Raw genomic sequence first — 23498 nt, forward strand, 5'->3', positions numbered from 1 at the left:
CGAGTACATGCACCCTATGGCAAAAAATCTCTGAAAGAAAAGAGTACATACTTTATGATATGTATATCAGCTTCAAATATTGGCAAAACCTGCCAGTGGTGATAGGAATCAGGATAGGAGTGACCGTTAAGGAGGAGCAAGGGTAACCTGAGAGGACACATGAGGGAAGGCTCTAGGTCACTGGAATGTTCTGTTTCCTTTCTGTATAGTGGCTACATAGGTGTGTTGACTTGGAATGTTATCAAGACGTAACTTTTTTTATTATTATTTAATTTGGGGGGGAGAGGTTTTTGCTATAGAGCGTGTGCGCTCGCCAGAAAGACAGAGAGAGACAGAGAGACCTCATCTGTTCTCCTCTCGGGATCTTGGGCACAAACTCACATGCGCCTGGCTTGAGTCTTAAGCCACAGGGTCTGGGACTTGAACCGCGGTCGACTACATGGGAGTCCAGTGACATAGCCATTATGCTAACTACTGGTCCCTCAAGATGTAGCTTTGATTGTGTACCCTTTTTTTGTAGATAAGTTATGCTTCAATAAAAAAGTTATTTAAAAGAAAGAATAAAGGGACAGTCGCATGGTTTGATGGCTAAGGGAGCCAGATCCCACATGGCCAACAGCATGAGGCTAGAAATACACCAGGCATGTGTGCGTGTGTGTCCAAAGTCCCAACTGGATGAAGAAATGGAGGAGAAGGGATTATGGTGTGACCACACCCCTTTAGAGGGGGCTTTCTCCCTTTCCCTTCCTGTTTCTCTCTTTCTTTCTCGGTGAGCACATGCACTCTCTGGCAGTGGGAAATTAAAAAAGAGAGAATAGGGGCCAGTGGTGGTGCAGTGGTAACACAACTGGGCCGACCTGGGAAGGTTCCTGGGGCTGCCTTCCTAAGGACGTGGTACTCACACACAGTGTGCCCATGATTCAGGCCTGCTGAGACTAGAGGTAAACTGTGCATGAAGACTCTGCTGGGGTGCTCCCCCTTCTCTGTCTCTCTCACGTGGGAGAAGTAAGTAAACAGGCTTATTAAAAAAATAATAATAATAAAAGAATATATTGGGACCAGCGGATAGTGTAATGGTTATATTGCCACACTCCCACATAGTCAACTACAGTTCGAGTCGTGGACCCGGTGGCCTAAAACTCATGCCAGGTGCATACACGTGCCCAAGATCTCGAGAGGAGAATGGAGGAGAAGGAATTACAGTGTAACCATCCCTCTTGGGGGGTGATTTCTCACTTTCTGTCTCTGTCTCTCCAGTGAGCACATGCACACTATAGCAAAAATCTCTCTAAAAAAAATATATAGTGAGAAGTTGACATTCTACATTTCTGCAATGGTGTTATATTTCATTATTTTACCCCTTAACCCCAACTCTGTGATAAAATGTAGGTCCCTGAATTGCAAATTGTCATTCTTTTTCTGGTTGTTTTCAAGTTTAAGCTTGACTTCTCCTTGAGGACAGTTTCAGCTGGAAGTGCTCACAGAAGCAAACTGAACCCTGACCCAAGAGGAGCGCTCTTAGCTGTGTCAGGGAAATGGGGGATTTAAGTCCATGCTCCACTCCCAGGTTCTTGAGGACTTAACAGGGAGTGGAGAAGGTGGCCCGGCCTGCTTTTATGCTGAAGTCTTTGTATTGCTAATTCTTGCTTATCCGAGAAACACCTACCGAATGAATCAGTGACGGGGTCATATAGAGCCACCAGGCCTCATTTGTTATAGTGAGGTCTGTGATTTTTGTCAGCTGTTACTCAGACTCGCTTCCCTGTTCCTTCTTTTTTCCCCTTCAGGTGCCTGTCCTATATTTTGTTCATTTGGAGCTTTGCTCTGAAGTAGCTATTTATTCTCTGATTAAGTCGTGTTTTCATTCAGCACTTACCCCTTGTTTGCTTACTTTATTGCTAGGCACTCAGAACTCAAGAATAAGAGTCTCTGCCCTCAGATTGCTGGCAGTTTGAGTGTAGAAACAGACAACTGATCAGTTCTAGCATCAGCTCTGCTATGTGATATGATGGAGACTGGTCTGAGAGATTACTCGGTAACTCATAAAAGTGATTTTTTTTTTAAAGAGAGATTTTTGCTATAGAGCATGTACGCTCGCCAGAGGGACAGAAAGACAGAGAGTGAGAAATCACACACCCCCCCATGAGGGATGGCCATGCCACAGTCCCTTCTCTATTCTCCTCTCGGGATTTTGGGCACACAGGCACACACACTCGGCATAAATTTCAAGCCACTGGGCTCAGGACTTGAACCACTGTCGACTATGTGGGAGTTCAGCAATGTAATCATTATGCTATCTGCTGGTCCCCATAGAAATGATTCTTAACTTTAATGAGGAGCTGAGAATGTATATTGAAGGAAGTTATAGCTAAGCTATAAATTTTGAAAGATGTACTTGTGCCCATACATGTGTGTGTGTGTGTGTGTGTGTGTGTGTGCGTGCATTTGTTCAGAATAGGAAGGTGAGGGAATGTGGAAAGCTGGGGCTCCAGAGGTATACCAGGACTGAGTCATGAAGGGTCTTGTATGTTATCATTTTACTTTGAAGGCGTTGGGGGTGCTATTGAGGTATTATAAACAAAAAAGTGATGTAATCAGATTTGAAAATGATTATGCCAATGACAGTCAGGTAAAATAAGTCAAATATAACCAATCGAGATAGACCATTCCAGGGATAGAAGGCCCTTATGAAAGTGTAATCCCTGCAACATTTGCATCGTCTAAGAACTGTTAAAAATGTAGACTTTTGGGGGCCAGCCCTGTGGCCTTGTGGTTAAGGGAGCTGGATTCCACATGGCTGACCACAGTTCAAATCTTGGCCCTGGTGGCTTGAAAACATGCTAGGCATGGGTGTGTTTGTGCCCACAGTCGTGACAGGATGCAGCAATGGAGGAGAAGGGTTTGCAGTGTGACTACACTCAATTGGGGGATGCTTTCTCGCTCTCAGTCTCTCTCTCTGTCCCTCTGGTGAACACACACACCCTCTGGCAATTAAAAAATTTTTAATAAAATAAATTATATTAAAAAGAATAGACTCTTAGTACTTTCTCCAAACTTACTAAATCAGATTGGGCATTAAAATTTTTGTTTTCTTGAAGAGATAGTAAGGGAGCGGGGTGGTGGTGGGGGAACAGATATTTTACTTTCTTTTTTTTAAGAAAAATAGCACCCACAGGGCCAGCAGGTGGCATGACAGTTAAGGGCACTGGATTCCCACATGGTTGACCATGGTTTGAGTACCAGACCTGGCCTTTGCTTTCTTACTTTCCCTTTCTCTGTCTCTTTTTGGTCAAATTAGAAAATAATAATAGCAAATGGAATTAAATAAATAAATAGCACGCTCTACTCATGTCATCATTTTTACATTTTTCTAAGCACCATGAGGGCAGGGGCTGCCTTTCTGTGCCTCACATGTGGTAGATACCCAGTAAATATTTGTGGTTTGCTTAATGAATTCATTTGCCACGTGTAACAAGAGAAGATGGATTTAGGGAATAGAAGGGAAACGGACGTGTGCATGTTGTAATAATTAACAGTCGAGACCAGCAGATGGTGTAGTGGTTACATTGCTGAACTTCCATGTAGTCAACCAGAGTTTGAGTCCCGGTGGCTTAAAACTCATGCCAGGTGTGTGTGTGTGCATTCCCGGAATCCCAAGAGGAGAATGGAGAAGGGTTTGCAACATGGCCATCCCCCTGGAGGGTGATTTCTTTCTTTCTGTCTCTCTTTTTCTCCAGTGAGCACACACACCCTATAGAAAAATCTCTGTCTTTAAAAAACAAAACAAAACAAAACAAAAAGCCTATCATAATTAAGTTTTAAATATCACTACCAACTTCCAGGTACTTTCTACATTAATTTCTCTGATTCTCTTAGTCGTCCTGTAAGATAGATACGCTTAATATCGCCATTTTACAGAACAAAAAAACTGAGGCATAAGAAGAAAAAGCAGTTTGCCCAAGGCTACATAGTAAGTGTTGAATTTCAAACCAAGCAGTCTGGTACTATGCTGCTATATCTACTTTTGGACAAAATATACATAAAACCCTAAGCAGGTTTATATGTGTTACTTATTTGATATTTATAGCAACAATGTGTCTAACAGATGAGGAAACAAGGTCTCAATAAAAGGTATGTAGCCAAGCTGAGGATTCACAGCTAGCTAGTAAGCCATGGAGCCTGCCTCCAACCCCAGTTCTTCAAAGCTGGTCCGTCCAGCACTGAAGCCTGTAGTCTTTACCGGTAAAATCCCTATGGGGTATGTGTCTTGAGATCACTCAGGAACCAAAAGGCAGGATGCCTCTCACCATCCAGGTTGTGAGGTAGGTGGGAGGACTTCCAGCCGCTGTGGGAGCACTCTGGCATTTCGCATTTCAAGGGACAAGGGATGTGTGAGGCCTTCCGATTCTATCTAGCCTCGTGATTGACAAGGCCGAGCTTTGAGTGTAGGTGGTTTGGAACCTCAGCCTCTGTAATGAGCTGTAGGTTAGATGCCTAATGAATAGTTACTGTTTTTTCTCTCTCTTTTTTAAAAAAGAATTATTTTATTTACTTTATTTATTTGTTTATTTTAATTTGACGGACAGTGAAGGGGGGGCGAAGTGAGAAAGCAAGCCACTTTAACTTTATTTATTTGTTTATTTTCATTTGAGGGGCAGAGTGTGAGAGAGAGAGGGAAGGTGAGAAAGCAAACTGCCAGGTCCAGGACTCGAATCACAGTCAGCCACATGGGAGTTCAGCACCCTTAACCACCTGCCGGCCCCAGTTACTGTTTTTTCTTATGGCTTCAGCAAAACCAGATGAATCAGAAGTACCATGTGTCAGGGCTGGCAGGTGGCGTGGTAGTTAAGGGCACTGGACTCCCACATGGCCAACCGCTGTTCGAGTCCTGGACCTAGCGGCTTGCTTTCTCACTTTCGCTATCTCTATCTCTGCCTCTCTCCCCCTCTCTGGTCAAATTAAAATAAGTAAATGAATGAATAAAGTTAAATGAAGTAATTCTTTTAAAAAAATAGTACTGAGTGTCAAAATTGGAAGGAACTAGATCTAACCTTCCATAGTCTGTTCTGCGCCACCTTCCCCTTACTTTATAACAAGGAAACTGGAGAAGAGAGTAATTAGATGACTTGCCTAAGTCTAATAAAATCATTAGCAACAAGCCCCGGGTAGAGGACAGGGTCACATTCTTGTATTCTTTGCCCTGTGCCTGAAGACTTCAGGCTCCAGATTCGTCCCCTTTTATTTAAAACTTCTGCTGTTGTAGTTACTTCTTCCCTGCCTGGTCCTTTCGTGGCTTTGACCCTCGGAAATACTGAGTTTCCGTCCTTTCCCCTTTGGCCCTAAGCATATACTCACTTGCTTTGAGATCATCTGGTCTGTCCCATCGCTGATGGCACTGTTAATACTGTCAGGTCATTGTTGGTAGAACACAGCTGGCATACAGAACTCCGAGCTGTTCGTGGGGCTAAGACCATGTCCACCTGAGCTAGTCATACACTTGGTTCATTTGAATTTGAATTTTTTTTTAGTTTTGTTTTTTTTTTTTTTCCTTTTGGCTATAGGGTATGTGCACTTGCCAGAGAGAGAGGGAAAGTGAGAACTCACCCTCCCAGGGTGATAGCCATGCCACAGTCCCTTCTCCTCTCTGGATTCTGGGCACCCACGCACACCTACGCGGTGTGTTTTTCAAGCCACACAGTCCAGGACTCTTCATTGCACAGTTGGCCACATGGGATCCAGCCACCTTAACCTCCATGTGCCTGGCCCACTCAGTTAATTTTTATAAAGCAGAGTGTCGAAGTGCCTAACTCCTAAGCTAAATCTTAAGGGCTTTATAATCACGCGCAGTGGCCCCATGCCTGCGCTTGCTCTGGGTGTACTTTCTAACGCACATTATGGTCAATGAAAGGATTTGAAAACAAGTTTATAACCAGTGCTTATACCTGGACTCTATGTTCTGCACAGTCTGTCAGTTAATAGACCTTCAGTTCTCAAGTGTGGTCGCTATTGTTATGTTTTCCTTTCAGAATCATTATAGAGGCTAACCTGCAGTTAACGTAATGGCTATGTCGCTGGACTCCCACGTAGTCGACCGCGGTTTGTGTCCCGGACCCGGTGGCTTAAAACTCACGCCAGGCGCGTGTGCGTGCGTGTCCAAGATCCCGAGAGGAGAATGGAGGAGAAGGGATTGCGGCGTGGCCATCCCCCCTGGGGGGTGATTTCTCTCTTTCTGTCTCTCTGTCTCTGTCTGGCGAGCACACGTCCCCTATAGCAAAAACCTCTCAAAAAAAAAAATATGCCTTTTCCATGAGCTTTTGAAGACCGCTCCTACTTACTTGTGTTTATTGTTTTATTCCTAACCTTGGTGTCTTTCATTGTTTTCTTCCTGACTTCGCACTACTGTGAAGGTAGCCATCTTCTATTTACTTAATATGTCCCTACGTAGAGGACGGAAACAGGAGTAAAATAGTCTCCCAGTTTGCTCATTGAAGCAGTCTGAGAGAATGCTCCATTGTAGCAGTAAAAGAAACTATCGGCCTTGATTTGTTTCTAAAAATTTCATTATGATGCAGCTCACAATGGATTATAATTGATGCAGATCAAGCAATGAAAGTAGATTACATTCCTGCAGAGATAATATTATAGTGCAGGATGAAAACCCTACTAAGGACACACCATCAAATAAGTCAGAGCTATGGTCAGTGATATAAGCCGCTATCAATAGCCAGTAATGTTGCAGGTTCTCTAAAATGAATGTCAGCATACCGAATACATCGCTTAATGCAAGTTACGTACAGTGTATGTCTAAGTACACCATAGACCATTTTAAAACATATGAGATCATTTAAGGTCTTACACTATTCCAAGCACTTAGACACATCGAAGTAGGCCAAGCCCCTGAAGAGCCCGGAGCCTGCAGAGGAATGACACATGTACACAGTAACGGTAATAAGAGGAGGAGGGAAAATAGTGCTGGAGCCAAAGAACAATATTAGAGGAAAGGGAGATTCCTTTTTTAGGTCAGGTTTCATGGTGGAATTGTCATTTGATCTAAACCTTGACGAATTTGAGTAAGTGAAAATTGTGGTAGCAAAGGCAGGAGCAAATGCATTTCAGTCTGAGGAATGGTGTGAGCAAGGGCATTGAGGTGGGAAAGGACACAGCATAGTAGTCATGGCATAATTGAGAACTACCCTTGTATAAATGCTTACTGTATGGCCCCTTTTTAGATCCTTACAACAATCCCATAAGATGGCTATTATATTTTTTAAGAATTTCTTGGGACCAGCAGTTGGCGTAATGGCTATGTCGCTGGACTCCCATGTAGTCAACCGCAGTACGAGTCCCAGACCTGGTGGCTTAATATGGAGGAGAAGGGATTGCGGCGTGGTCATCCCCCCTTGGGGGTGATTTCTCACTTTCTGTCTCTCTGTCTCTCTCTGTCTTTCTGGCGAACGCCTGTGCCCTATAGCAAAAAAACTCTCAAAAAAAAGTCTTTATTTAATTTTGTTCATCATCGTCATTATTAAAAAAATTGACCAGAGAGAGAGAGAGGAAGAGAGAGAGAGAGAGAGAAAGAGAAAGTGAGAAAGCAAGCCACCAGGTCCAGGACTCGAACCATGGTTGGCCATGTGGGAATCCAGCCTGAACCACTATTCCACCTGCCAGCCCCATGATGGTTGTTGTTATTTTCACCGTATAGATCAGAAAACTGGAGGAATAGACAGGTCAAATAGTGTCAGAGCCAGAATCCCAACCCAAATCTACCTAAGTATAAAGGCAGTGCTCACGGCTGCCATACTGTCTATTCTCTACACTCAGGAAATGGGAGGTGATACAGCTTACCTGGAGGAGAGCGTGTACACAAAGGATACACAGTAGAGGGTCATCTTGGAAAGGATTGGTAGAGGGTTTTTAGGAGACCGTGGAAATTAAACAGACAGGGAGAGATGAAAAGCTTGGTTGAGGAGGGCTCAGAAATAATTGACAACTGATTGTTCTGGGACCTAGGAAAAAGGGAAAAATCAAGATGGCTGAGGCTTTAATATCAGACTGACTGAGGAAAGAGCAGCATTATTAACACAAATAAAAAAGTAAGGAGGAGAAGGTTGTTTGGAGAGTGGGGAAAGAAAGGAAATAGAGTGACGATGTTGATTTTAGACACATCGCATTTAAAACACAAATGAGGGGGCTAGATGATGGCTCAGTGGTAATGCAACACTCTGCAAGGCTAGCGCATGTGGGAAGGTTCCAGGTTTATGTCTGGAGACGTTCCAGAGTATGCCAGGTGCATATGTGCCCATAATCAGGGCAGGGTAGGGGAGGATCATGGTGTGGGGAGCTTGTTGGGGCTTCCTTTCTCTCGTTCTCATTTGCTCATGGAAGAAGGAAAGAAAGAAACAATGAATAAAGCACAGATGAAACATGCCATTTGAAATTCAGGCAACAGATGTGGCTTCCTATGAAAAGAAATCTGGATCAAAGGAAAATGAGAGGCCCAGCTATAGAGGTACTTGCTGCCGAGATGCTGTGCTCCATTCACTGGGATCACATGAGAGGCTGTTGGTTCAATTCCTGGTCCACTCTTAACAGCCAGGCATGGTGGTGCTCACCTGTAGTCCCAGCTGGAGGCTGAGGCAGAAGGATTGCAATGTGGCAAGACCTTGTCTTTAAGAAAAATAAGAGGCAGACCAGCAGTTGGCATAATGGCTATGTCACTGGACTCCCGAGTAGTTGATTGTGGTTCGAGTTCCAGACCTGTTGACTTAAACTCACGCTGGGCACATGTGCGTGCGTGCCCAAGATCCCAAGAGGAGAACAGACGAGAAGGGATTGCGGCGTGGCCATCCCCCCTGGGGGGTGATTTCTTGCCTTTTGTCTGTCTTTCTGGCAAGCACACACATTCTATAGCAAAAACCTCTCCAAGAAAAAAAAAAAAAAAAAGGAAGAAAGGTAATAACTGGAGGTCTCTAAGAGCTAAGGCTTTAGTGAAGTTGATGCACTGGCCCTGCATCTCATCAACCTCTGTACCTTGACATCACTGAAATTGCCCTACTCCATAGCTCCTCTATGACCACAGCCTCCTTTACTTCCTCCTCTGCTATTCTGACTACTTACAACATCTGCTTACCACCTTCCCTATGATCACTAATCGCTTGTTACCTTTGCAGGCCCCTGGTCCAACAGTCCCCTTCTATTTTTATCTATTTTTCTCTCTAATCTCGACCTCTGTAAAGTCATTTGAATTCTGCCATCTAGGGCATCTTGCAATATCTCTTCCCTAAATATTACGCTCCTCCTCTCCATTCCAATCCAGTGGACATTCTCTTAATCAGTAAAGGCCATAAGGGTACTAAAACTATAGTCATATTATGATGACTGTCAGCTCTGGAGAGATTACCCTCTGCAATGGAATTTTAACACTGTGAAGAGTTCCTGGTCCTTGGAACCAGCAGTTAGTGTAATGGCTATGTCGCTGGACTCCCACATAGTCGGCCGCGGTTTGCGTCCCGGACCCAGTGGCTTAAACTCACGCCGGGCGCATGTGCGTGCATGCCCAAGATCTCGAGAGGAGAATGGAGGAGAAGGGATTGCGGTGTGGCCATCCCCCCTGGGGGGTGATTTCTCGCTTTCTGTCTCTATGTCTCTCTCTGTCTGGCTGGCAAGCGCACGCGCCCTATAGCAAAAATCTCTCCAAAAAAAGAAAAAAAAAAAAAAAAAGAGTTCCTAGTCCTTGAAGGGGACGAAGGCAGGCCTATCTTGTTGGGCTTACTTTGTTCTTGAAACCCGTGGTGTTCCTCTTTGATAATAACCTCCACTATGAACTAAGTAAGTACCATAGGTTAGATCACCCTTTTTCTAGTTACATCATGTTCCTCTGAAATGCGCAGAGAAGAGGGAGCTGAAATGGAGACATAAAGCAGGGAGTTTTGGAGGCACTTTAAGGTGACTGTGCACAGGGCTGCTGTGTTGGCATCCTGTTTCTTCCCGAGACCTGACATTGGATAGGGATGAGGCAGCATTTGTCTTGATCAGAAACAGTAGCTGTCTTCTAAACCTGCACCGTGGTGGCCCCTGACTAGCCTCAATGAAGCTGTGTTCCTGTCAGCACCAATGTGGTTTCTGCAGCTGAGGACCCATAGACCTTCACGTGCATAGCACAGGGAGCCAGCAGAGGGAGTTGTGCTCCCAGAATTTTCTTCAGAGTTTATAAGTTCCAATTTTGTGCAAGATATTTCCTTGCTCTATCCAATCTTCCCCAACAATAAGAATTTAACTTGAGATAAGCAAGAGTCTGGTGCCAGACCCCTGGTGTGAGGAGTTGGGGGGCTTCTGCAGAGCTGTTGAAGCTTGAAAGCCATAAAGAACTCTTGATTTCAAGGAAACGCCTGTTTACTGTACTGATCCAAATCAAGCCACTCTGGAGAATAGGAGTGCCTTCTTGACCTCGATCTTTATTGATCTTGGTATCAGCACCTCCAGTGACGTGGCCTAAGGGGCGGGAGAAAGTGAGCAGTACCTTTCAGGGAAAGAAGGAAGCCTGACTGTTGCTGCAGAAAGTCCCCACTGGGGAGGAGGGGGCAGAGTGTTTGGGTGGCTTTAAACAGTGAGTGCTCTGTAGGAAGTACAGTTTCTGGGTACAGAACTTTGCATCAGCTCTGATTTTGAATCAGAAGCAGAAGGCTTTGAAGCTGGCCAGCAAGGGACTTGTCAGGCAGTTGACTAATGATGTTGATTTGAATAGGAGGCTTTTGTGAAAGGGATGCAGCTTCTGCTAGCCATTGTGACCTTCTGAGTCACTGGGTTTGGGTCTGCTTTGGGGCACTTAGTACCCTGGTGTTTCCAAACCAGCTTTCCCTTTTGCTCCAGGACATATTTTACCCAAGCCTGCACTATGGAGAAGTGGGACGGTAATGAGGGCACCTCAGCCTTTCACATGCCCGAGTGGATGGTGAGTGTTTTGGCTGCTTTGTTTTTCCTTCTGTTTCTTGATAACGAGAGGGAACCATTTCTGACAGGTGACAAGATCATGTGTCTTCCAGAATTTGTGGCTGGGAGAACAGTCACTGCTTTCTGGTTAGTTTCCATGTACTGGGTCTTCTGTTTCCTGATCACCAGCAGGGATGAGAGCTGCCTAGCCAGAGGCAGCTGATGGCCGGCTTGTGGGTGGGGGCTTTCCTATGCTTCCAGTAGGTGGCATGGACCACGTTTTCCTGTGATTACTTTGCATTTCTGCAGTCAAGCTGATGCCTACCTTGTTTCTCTTGGTGGGAGGATCGGTGTAAAGAAAAGAATAGTGAGGTGGAAAAAGTAAAAAACAACTTGTAGAAATGGTGTTCCCCCTAAGTCTCTGGAAAGATTTAAACTACATCTCCCCTACCTGCTCATTTTGTTTCCTCCAGTCAAAACATTTCTCCAGCTCTTCTTTATGTGTTCCGTCTATAAAGCAGGAAGTGTAGCTCCCTTGGTACAGTTCTTCAAAAGACCACACTTGCTGGACAAATAGCTTTAATATAATGTTAATAGGGACTTATTTGTCAATAAGAATAAGTAAATTAAACTTGGATTTTGGTTGAAAAACAATGACTTTTGATTTAAAAGCAGTAACTATTCTTTTTCTTAGAATTATTTTTATTTAACTTTTTATTTATTGTTATTATTATTATTATTTTTCAGTTTGATGAGGAAGAGAGAGAGAGAGAAAGTGAGAAAGCAAGCCACCAGGTTCAGGACTTGAACCGCAGTTGGCCATGTGGGAGTCTACAGCCTTTAACTAACACACCACCTGCCAGCCCCTAAAAGCAGTAATTATTTTTATTTATTATTTTTTTAGAGGTTTTTGCTACAGGACGTGTGTGCTCACCAGAAAGACAGAGAGAGACAGAGAGACAGAAAGCGAGAAATCACCCCCTAGGAGGAATGGCCACGCCACAGTCCCTTCTCCTCCATTCTCCTCTTGGGATCTTGGGCACGCACGCACATGCATCTGGCGTGAATTTAAGCCACCGGGTTTGGGACTTGAACTGAGGTCGACTACATGGGAGTCCAATGACATATCCATTATGCCAACTGCTGGTCCCGCAGTAACTATTCTTATGTTCCTAACTGGTTTTAGATTTAGCCTGATTTCTTACAGCCTATGTAGACTTATGAAGCATGTGTGTGTGTGTGTGTGTGTGTGTGTGTGTGTGTGTAAAATGTTCCTTTGGAAAACTGGTTAGACTCCATATTACAAGTTCTTTTTAGTGTTTATGAGCTTGAAGAAATAATGGTCAATGAGACTGAATATGTATTGTAGAAGGCTTAACAAAGGTTCAACTCTGGAACCTACATTTCAGCTCTGGCTGTTAAAATGACAATTTATTATTTCTGTCATTGCTGTTGTTCTTAATGTTATTTAGAACAGCATGCTCAGTTTGAAAACATGCTGGGTAAAGTCTCTTCACAGTCTAAATGATGTGTAGTGATTTAATGTACTAATAAAAATAAATAAAATATATTAAAAACATAGTAATAGTAGCAGAATGGAAATAGCGTGTGTGAGAAAGAGTGATAGAGGGTGTTCTTATTTTAATTAGAGTGGAGTTAATAAAAACTGCCTAACAATAAGTGGAAAAAAAAAAAAGAAAGAAAGAAAAAAGAAAACACTCACTGCAAAGAAATCCTGTCCATCCACAAGCTTACTTCAAATACTATAGTGTTTACAGTAAATGCAAAGGATTTTCTTAATAATTCTGGTCGGAGGTTTGGCCTCTGCAACTGCACACTGATCACCGAAGGAGGAGCAAGAAATTTGGTTTTCTTAGAGAAGGGGCAATATTAGGCATTAAACTTTGGTATTTCTGTAAAGGAATATTACAGAAGCATTCTACTGAACATTAACATGCCAACCCAGATCAATAAAAGTTTTATAGTAACTCAGGGCTGTAAGCCACGGCCTCACTGGCTTACTGCTGAGTACACCCCGTGAAGGGGAGCGCCTACTGAACTTTGACCCATTTACCTTCTTTCCATTTATGTGAACAGGAGAACTGCCCTGCAGGGGTTAATTTGACCATTGCTTAAGGGATGTGACCTAGGACCTCATAACTTTCAGAGAACTTTCTTTAATAAAGCACAACTTTGCTGTGCTCTGTGTTAATGTCTTAGCAATTTCTTGCTCTTCTCTCTCAAAAACCAATAGTTTTGTTTGTTTGCTTAAATATCAGGAGTATGGAGGGGCTTGTCTTCAGTAAACACAGTCATCTCACTTGCTGTCTTTCCCTTGGCCAAGCCTTTTGAGGCTTTCTTTCAGGTATCACGCAAGTCTTTAACTTCTGACCGGGTCTGGAAGTTTCTCATGATGCTGCTATAGGTGACCACTTAGCCAGCAGTTAGTGGCTGAGCACTCTCTAGTGCATTGTTTATAGAGTTCCAGACCTTACCTGAGTGCCTTTAAAAAAATTATTTATTTATTCATTTTATTTTAATTTACCTGAGACAGACAGAGAGAGGGAAAGTGAGAAAGCAAGCCACCAGGTCCATGCATGACTCCATGTGGGAGTGTCCAACACCTTAACCACCATGCCACCTGCTGGTCCCCTCCAGTGCCTTTTGATCCCTCAAGGGAAAACCTTGGAGCCGATTCCCATGTTGGGCCAAAATTTCAAGTTAAGAAAATTTTAACAAATGTCCAAATTATGTCCAATTTACATATTAGTGTAATGAAATCTCCACTGAGACGATTCCTGGCACCAAAGGAAATATAAGAAAGCTCTCAAACTTCTTTTTAGGACAAAGGTTCAGTGGAGAAGGTATATTATAACACTTGCTTTTTGATGATCACTAGCAAAAGGGCCTTGCATACCCTCAGGCAATAGGACTCAAATCACAGACAGCAGCCGGTGGTACTCACATCTCTGATTCGCAGCAGGGAAGTAAGCCAGGATGGGGTTCGAAGAAGCCCAAGCTTGAGAACTGACCAGGTAGACCTTCAAGGTGTCATTCCTTCAGTCACTGGGAAACCTCTGCTGGAGCCTCTGCTCCTGGGCTGTTTTCACGTGAAGGATGTTCCTAGCCTTATTCAGGCGGTTTTACTGCTAAAAGGCTAGTGAATGCATCCTTTTAAAGATTGTCTTTATCAATGTGTTTCACTTCCCCTGAGAAATCTTAAGTCCTTTCCAGTAGGTGAAATACCTCACCTTGTGTGCATACAGAGCAGCCGTAGCCTTTTTTTGGGTTTCTGCATTTTAATATTTCCTCCTCCCACTCACGGTCTCTGTAGTGCTTGGTACTTTTCCATAGGAAATCTGGTTGATTGACCTTCTCGAGGACCTAGCCAGCTGGCTACCCAATATTCTTTTGACCAGAAGTAATCCCTTTCTTAGGTAAAGAGTTTGTTCAAGCCACTCATTTGGCTTGGGAGGCAGAGATGTCTTGCAGAATACTGAAATGATGTGTTCTTGGAAGCAAAACAAAGATGATTAGAAGAATCTGGTAAGTGGTAGTTAGAAGTAGCTTGGCTAACTCTAGGTCAGGAATAGCACTTGCAGCAGAGACCGTTGGGGAAACTGATGAAATCTACAGGATCTCATCTCAGGAAATGGACACAAACACAATTTTGCATACTCTTTTAGGAGATCAAATTCTAGGTTAAGAACCTTTGACCAAAAAAGAATAGAAATATTAATTTTAGATTTACCTGACATTATGTAGTCTTTAAAACTCACTTTATTTTACTGTCTCAGCACATTTGACATAGCCAAAGTATTTATTATTGTCCCCATTTTACAAATGAAAAATACAGATGTTATGAAATGGAAATACAAATACATCCTTTGTAGTACTACTTTATGTGCTTGAAAGTAATTAATTGGTTTCTCTTGGCTTAATCCTCTACAGTGTTAATAGATTTTATATGCTCCCCATAAGTCTCTATTTTTAAAGAATTATTTAATTTAATTTAATTTTTAAAATTTGACCAGAGAGGGGAAAGAGAGAGAGAGAGAGAAAGTGATAGAGCAAGCTGCCAAATCCAGGACTCGAACCATAGTCAGCCATGTGGGAGTCCAGCATCCTTAACCAACGTGCCACCTGCCAGTCTTGAGTCTCTCTCTCTTTTTTTTTCCTTTCCTTTTCTTTCCCTTCCCTTTTTCTTTCTTTTCTTTTCTTTTTTTAACTGCCAGAGGGCACATGGATTTGCCGGAGAGAGAGAAAGAGAGCATGGTCTATACTGCGGTCTTCCCTCCATTTCTCTATCCCACCAGATCCCTAGGCACACTCACACATGTGCCTTGAATGGCTTTCAAGTCACTGGGCCTGGAATTTGAACCAGAGTTAACCATGTGAGATCTGGCTCCTATGCCCTGGGCTTAATTTAATTGCTGGGCACTTGCCAGAGAGACAGAGAGGGCGAGAGACAAAAAAGTGAGAAATCACCCCCTGGAGGGATGATCACCCCACAATCCCTTCTCCATTCTCCTCTCAGGATTTTGGGCACACAGACACATACACTCGGTGTGAGTTTCAAGCCACCAGTTCTGGTACTTGAACCACAGTTGACCACATGGGAATCCAGCACCTTAACCACTATATCACCTGCTGGCCCCAGAGTCTATTTTTCTTAACGTGTTAACCACCTATTTTTTTGGGTTTTTTTTGCCATACGACATGCATATCTGCAGAGAAAGACAGAGGGAAAGTGAGAAATCAACCCTCTGGGGGATAGCCATGCCACCATCCTTCTCCTCTCAGGATTTTGGGTAAGTATGCACACACACCCAGTATGATTTTTCAAGCCATTAGGTCCTTGACATGAACTGCATTTGGTCGTATGGGAATCCAGCATCTTCACCACCATACCACTTGCTGGCTGGCCCCATATTCTCAAGAGCCTTTAAGTTATAGAAATCATTATTAGACCCAGTTCTCTTTAACCCTGTGTTGAATATAAAGAAAGGATCACCTGACTGTATTCTCTGAGCTTTCATATAACCTTTTCTTTCTGCTCTCAGAGTCCATCTCCTTGGCTGTAGCCATGGGTAGGTACATTAGTTTGTCAAGGAGAGAGGCAAGAGAATCAGGGGTGCTTAATTCATGCTTGGAAGAGCACAGTGGTGTTTCTGGTGTGGTCCTCAGACAGCAACATCACTCTCTGGGCACTGTTAGAAATGCAGAATCTTGGGACCAGCAGATCACATAAAGGTTATGTCACTGGACTCCCACATAGTTGACTATGGTTCGAGTCCTGGACCTGGTAGCTTAAACCACACGCTGGGCACGTGAGCATGCATGCCCAAGATCCCAAGAGGAAAATGGAGGAGAAGGGACTGCAGCGTGGCCATCTCCCCTGGGGGTGATTTCTTCTGTTCTGTCTCTCTGTCTCACGAACCATGCACCCTATAGAAAAAAATCTCTCTAAAAAAATAGCAAAATCTTGGGCTCCACTCAGACCTTCAAGTGATTTTCATGTATGCTAAAGTTTGAAAACCACTGTTAGACAAACTTGTTAAGCGGTAAGCCTTTTTCCTGTCAGTTAATAGTACCTTAAAATGTCTTCTAGTTTATTTGGTATAGATTTGCAACACCCCCCTCCCTCCTATTCCTCAAGTTCAGGTCTAGTGACTTAAACCATTGGACTAAGAAGTTCCTTTTCACCTGAGTGAGGAAAATGAGGAACCAGCTTAACCATACTAGGGCAAACTGCTCTTCCTAAGGCAGAAGTTTGAAGACTGTCAAGTAAGCAGAAAAATATTGGTCACCCTCACTTTGTGAAATTATAAGTAAGAAATTAGGATCTCGTAGGTGATGTGAATATCTGAGTTCATTTTTACTTTTGGTAGTGGTACTGGGCAAAGTTGTCAAATAAAGGACTTTTAGAGGGCTAGTCCTGTGGCCTAGTAGTTAAGGAAACCAAATCCCACACAGCCAGCGAGGTTCATATCCTGGCCCTGACACTTGAGAAACACATGGACCACACACACGTGCGAACATGCACATGTACATGCGTGTGTGTGCACACCTAAAATTCCAATAGGATGGGGAAATGGAGGAGAAGGGATTGTGGCATGACCATGCCCCATTAGAGGGTGCTTTCTCCTTTCTCTCTTTCTCTCTGTCTCTCTCTGTCTCTGGTGAGTCTATTCACTCTCTGGCAATTAATACAAAATTTAAAAAGGGCTGTTAGTGTTCTAATTCTTTTATAATTAGCTGTTTCTAAATTGTGTTTTGATCAATCAGAGATAATGCATTTCTAAGACCTAGAGTTATAAGAAAATTAAAGAATAATTTTAAATAAATTTTAAAATAAATGAAAAGGAATGTGTTGGGGCTATTGTGTCTCGGATTAGGGCCCGGGGAATTATTTGGTTTGGTTAATACTGTAAGGCACAGTAGGCTGGAAAGAGCTTTAGTTCTGACATAAACAGGTTTGAATTTCAGTCCTGTCTCTCACTTGCTGTGCGACCTTAAGTAAACTGTTCTCTCAGAGCTACACTTTCCTGCTCCATCAAATGAGAATAATGCCAACTTAAGATTCTTGTACAGATTAACAGAAAGTACATAGGAGGCCAGCAGATGGCATGGTGATTGGGGTGCTGGACTCCCACATGGCCAGCCACGGTTTGAGTCCCAGACCTGGTGGGCTGGGAATCATGCCGGGCACATGTGCATGCATGCCCAAAATCCCAAGAGGAGAATGGAGGAGAGGGAATAAGAGCCTGGCCAGCACCCCCTGGGAGGTGATTTCTCATTTTTCCCTCTCTCTGTTTCTCCAGTAAATGTCCTATGGCAAGAACATTAAAAAAAGAAAGAAAGAAAGAAAGAAAGAAAGAAAGAAAGAAAGAAAGAAAGAAAGAAAGAAAGAAAGAAAGAAAGAAAGAGAAAGAAAGAGAGAAGAAAAGAAAAATAGAAGTAACATACATAGGCACAGATCTGTCCTTATATGCACTTAATAAATATTAATTCCCCCTTCTCTTCCAGAGAAGTCTGTAAGCACCATGCAGCCTGACCTTGTCTCTCAAAAGAAAGATTATCCTTAAAAAAAGATATCGTTTTATGTTTCCTTGTGCTCAGCAAGCAGTCACTCTCTCTTCCAGAAGAATTCAGATCACATTCTCAGCTCTCTCTCTGTAGCATACAGTTGAGTGTAACTTTCTTAGTCACTGAGTTCCTTTCAGAAATCAGCAAATACATAATGTGATTTTTTTTTGTCCTTTTGTTTGAATTTTTATTTGGCATGTAATAAGGTTGTTATGATTCTGGAGACTTGGAAGAGATTAAAAAAAAAAAAAAACCTCCCCCTTATAGTCACATCTTCCACAAAACACACTTAAAAAAAAAAAGAGCAAACTGGGTCACTCAGTGCCAAATCAGCAACAATCTTGAGACGGGTCTAGAAACCAAATGTTAAAACCTCTATCAAAGATACATGACTGGGACCAGCAGTTAGTGTAATGGCTATGTTGCTGGACTCCCATGTGGTCGACCACAGTTCGTGTCCGGGACTTGATGACTTAAACCTCACGCCGGGCACGTGTGCATGTGTGCCCAAGATCCAGAGAGGAGAATGGAGGAGAAGGGATTGCGGCATGGCCATCCCCCCTGGGGTGATTTCTCACTTCCTGTCTCTCTGTCTCTGTCTGGCGAGCGCACGCGCCCTATAGCAAAAACCTCTAAAAAAAAAAAAAGATATATGAGTAAGAGTAAAGCAATAGACTGAAAAAGTTGATTTCCTTGGTTACAGCTGAAACTGTTGTCCCCAGTCTAGCTGACCCAAGAACATAGAGTAGGTACGGGCTGGCTGCCTAAGAACTTGGCACCATTAATTTTTTTTCTTACTCTCAATAGATTCCCTCATTGTGTTAGTGGTCTGTAGTTAATTTTTTTCTAATGAGACTAGGTTAACTAAAATCATCTGACATGGAAAAAGGAGGAGGTAAGGTTAAAAAGGAACCTAATTAGCAAGTTAATTATAGCAGGCAAAAAAGTCCACGGGTTATATAAATAAGCTATTGTGATGTGCATGCAAGTTGGGCCTTGTCAAGGGACTTGTTAAGGTTTAGAGGTCAAAGGATCCATGTAATTAGGTGTTTAGGGAAAAATAAATAAATAAAAGGAAAACAGCTACTAAAATTAGGAATGGTTGATGAGCCACTAACAGAAATGTCTTATTAAATTGGGGCTGTACTGCTGAAGGGGTTGTTGGAACTGCTTCAGGGATTCCAAGGAAGGCTAACTGCCCCGCCACCACTACCACCAGAAAAAAAAAAAAAAAAACTAGTTGGAACCAGAGCCAACCGAATTGCTGATGAGGAAAGTTTAAAGACCTGGCCACAAGGGTCCCTGGATGAGAGAGGTGGCAGTGGGGCTGGCAATGTCACCATGCTGAGCAGCAAGAAGAAATACATTGTCAATGGCAACTCTGGGATTAAAGCCCAGGTGAGGCTGAGCTCTTACCAGTCTTGCTGTCGCTGTAGCCATTATCTAGAAGGCTAGCTACTTGTCCCCGCTTGTTCCTTCTCCTGTTTCGTCCCTCCCTCTGGCAGGAGGTGAGCTACCTTCTCTTTTCCTTTCTTGCCTTAATGCTTGATGAAATTAGGCTCTCTCTGAACGTAAAGGACTCTGGTTTCAGACAAGGTAGGAAGGTTAGAGGTAGAATTTTCCAAAGTACCACAACTGGGGTGGGAAGATGGCTTGTTACAAAATGGACTGTTAAGTAAAGACTATGATGACGTTTAATCTGAAGGGGAGATGGGCACCAGGGATGACCACTTAACTCCTGCGTTCTAGTTATCAATGAAAGATAAACTTATTTTTTGGGAAAAGTGTATAACTTCAAGTGGTTAGTTTCCCTAATACTTTTCTGTTTTAAGGAAACTTGAATTCAGTTTGTAAACAGTAAACAAGGTTTTCGAACTCTGTTGTAAGTGAAGAAAGCTTGTATAAGTCTAGTCTTTAATGACAAAAGACAGTCTACAGTCGTCCTGGGTGGGAGGGATTACGTGGATAAGATTATAGAGAAGAAAGCTCAGCTTAGAGAAGCTGGTTTGATAATACAGCTAGATATCTCTATGTTTTGTGCTATTGGGGTAAATAGGTATGTACTCACCCTGATCCTTCAAATCTAGAGAATGAGAGTGACTGGCCCCCTCTAGTGGTGTGTGTGTTTGATGTATGTGCACATGTATGCAAGTGTGTGGTTGGGATGGTTTGTGTTGCATAACTAAGGCATAGCTTATCAATTATTCTTTTTTAAAAGGTGCCCTGCCCAGTTAGTAACTCAGTGTGGCCTTTGGAAAGTACATTACTACTCTTTTTTCTAGTGGGTCTCATAAAAAATAATAAAAATGGGGCCAGCAGGTGGCATAGTGGTTAAGGCGCTAGACTCCCACGTGGTCAACTGTGGTTCAAGTCCCAGACCTGGCGGCTTGCTTTTTCACTTTCCCTCGCTCTGTTTCGCTCTGGTGAGCACATGTGTCCTATACCAAAATTTTTTAAATAATAATAAATAAAATTAAATAATTAATTCATATATACATATATATATAAAGATATGCCACAGTTGGTGAAATGGAAGCAGGTTTTGATCCTGACTACTATCTAACTCCCACCCTCTCTCCATCTTTCTTCCCCTTCCAAATGCAGCCAGCAGGTGTCATGGTGGTTAAGGCACTGGATTTGCCCATGGCCAGCCATGGGTTGAATCCCAGACTTAAAAATCATGCTGGGCATGTGCACATTGCATGCCCAAAATCTCAGGAGGAGAATGAAGGAGAAGAGATTATGGCGTGGCCATCCCCCTTGGGGAGGGGGTCATTTTTCACCGCTTTTGTCTCGCTCCAGCCAGAACACATGCCCTCTGACAAAAACCTTTATTTTTTTCCACTTGTAGACTTGGTGTATCCTGACTGTATTTAGAGAATATTCAACTAGCATAGCAATACAGTGAAGCTAGATTAGGCTACTTCAGATTCGTGGATTCTGCACCTCGTTGAATGCTAGTATGTGCCAGGTCTTTGCACCTGAGGTTATAAGGCTGAGTAAGATACACAGCACCCGCCTTTATTGGAGCCTTTGGACTACAAAGTAAATAGTCATATTCAGTGTGATAGGTCAGTTGTGCTAGAAGTGCATGTGTACTCCTTGGTATAGATAGAAAGGCCACTTGCATTTTAAAGTATCAGTTAGAACCTTCAGCAGTAGGAGAAAGAGATCTAGTTGAAGGAGAGTCATCATCAGATATTTTCTTCAATGCAGCCTCCGGAATATGACCTGAGGTTCATGCTTATTCAGTCCTCTCATCTACTCCTTCGACATCTGTTACAGACACTACGTGATTGATCTTGTGGCTTTCAGTATTTAGCGATACCAAACTTTAAATGGTAATAAAGTATTATTGATGTTTACTTACTGCTGGAAAGCTGACTAATACATTTTGGAAAGTCTTTAACAAGTTAGAGTGGGTTTATCCTGTCATGTTTCACATTGTACCTGCATTATCTCACTTAACTCTTAAATCCCGTTAGGTAAGTACTTTCATCTCCACTGTATTTATGGGATAATTAGGAGACCAAAAGTATCTTGACCAACAGCATACAGTGAATGAATGGCATAGGCAGATTTTGAATTTAGTTCCAGAACATTCTGTTTGAGTGTAAGGCCTTTAAAAAATTTTTTTCAGAAATTTTTGCTATAGCGCATGTGCACTCTCCAGAGACAGAGAGATAGAGAGACAAAGCAAGAAATAACCTCCCAGGGGGGGAAAGCCATGTTGCAATCCTTTCTCCTCCATTCTCCTCTTGGGATTTGGGGCACATATGCATACATGCGCAGTGTGAGTTTCAAGCCTCCAGGCCCAGGACTTGAACTGCAGTTGACCTTGTGGAAGCTCAACACCTTAATCACTATGCCGTCTGCTGGTCCTTAAAATATTTTTTATATCATTCCATTTCCTGAGACTCTTGAAACCTAAAGACATATCATTTTACTTTTCAATATCTAGCAGCTTTCTCACCTAGCTATGTGATGGTTCTATATGGACTGTCCCAAAGAAATCGTCTTTCTTTCCAGCTTCAATTTTCAGTGAAACTATAGAACGGTTTCTGAAATGGCTCAGCTTTCTAAAAATACATTTCAGTCAGCACACCCCTCTTTTTATTAGTAGCAATTTTATTGTAAAAAAACATACAAAGAGTGGATCAAAATTTTAAATTTGATAGAAACACAATTGATAATGAAAAATCATTCTTCAAAGTCTTAGTATTCCAAATAGAGGGTAGTACAGTCAAGTCAACTCTGAGGGATGGTAAGAACCTGTGATGCAAGCCTTGAATTTCTGTCTCAAAATAAATGTTTTTTCCCTTTATATAACTAGACTTCTTTTACTTAGCAGATCCAATTTGCTGACCAGAAGCAAGAATTCAACAAACGTCCCACCAAAATTGGACGTCGTTCTCTGTCTCGTTCCATTTCTCAGTCATCTACCGACAGCTATAGCTCAGGTGAGTACCGAACTGTGATGGGTGCACCTGTCAAGGCTGATAAGTATGATCAAGGCTCTTCCTCCCTAGCCAAGGTGAGTTAAGCAGAATCATGCCTGCACTTTGTATAAACAGGTTGAGTCAAAATTCAGACCCAAATTCTAGATGGAATTCTTGAATTTCTCTTGGGAATTCAGAGTGGAGCTTAATGGAGGCCTCCTCTTCCAATAGAGGCAGAAGAGAGTGAGTCGGGAAATTTGATCTGCTCAGAAGGATGGATCTATGTTGCTCACAGATGACCTCCGCTGAATAGCATGTATAAGATTATGTTTTTTCTGTTCTCTGAAAATATAAGGGTTCCCTACCCCTCCATCTAGTACTTGCACATTATCAGAGAAACTTCAGTTGCACTTAGAAATAACGAAGATTTGGGGCTAGCAGGTGGCGTGGTGGTTAAAGGCGCTGGACTCCCACATGGCCAAGCATGTGGCTTGCTTTCTTACTTTCCCTCTCTCTCTTTGATCAAACTAGAAAATAATAATAATAAATAAAGTTTAATAGAATAATTCTAAAAAAAGAAAGAAAGAATGAAGACTTTGTAGCTTAGTCAATCAGTGGTCCCTTTGCCTTCTTTTCTAAGATGTGCCATTGTACTGCTTATTGTTTCTTCCTTCTTTTTTTTTTTTTTTTTTGAGAGAGGTTTTTGCTTTAGGGCGCATGCGCTCGCCAGACAGACAGAGAGAGAGACTGAGAGACAGAAAGCAAGAAATCACCCCCCAGGGGGGATGGCCACACTGTAATCCCTTCTCCTCCGTTCTCCTCTCAGGATCTTGGACATGCACGCACACGCACCCGGCGTGAGTTTAAGCCACCGGGTCCAGGACTTGAATCGCGGTTGACTACGTGGGAGTCCCGTGACATAGCCATTACGCTAACTGCTGGTTCCATTGTTTCTTCCTTCTTTACAGTGGTATTAATTCAAATACATGTGTCCTAGACGAACTTACCATTTAATGCTAGGTGTGCTATTTCTTTAAGTCT

The 23498-nt window shown here is 42.8% G+C and overlaps 1 protein-coding gene across 1 annotated transcript in view; it reads left to right on the forward strand.

Moving 5' to 3' along the window:
• Positions 1 to 23498, forward strand: part of AHCYL2 (adenosylhomocysteinase like 2) — a gene marked incomplete at its 5' end in the record, with an annotated part of 209390 nt that overhangs the window by 120928 nt on the left and 64964 nt on the right. Inside the window, 1 exon segment of the mRNA XM_014591718.1 lies at positions 22370 to 22478. Within this exon segment, the coding sequence (XP_014447204.1) occupies positions 22370 to 22478 (109 nt within the window).

Source organism: Tupaia chinensis, unplaced genomic scaffold (assembly GCF_000334495.1).
Source record: "Tupaia chinensis unplaced genomic scaffold, TupChi_1.0 Scaffold000610_1, whole genome shotgun sequence".
NCBI lineage: Eukaryota > Metazoa > Chordata > Mammalia > Scandentia > Tupaiidae > Tupaia > Tupaia belangeri.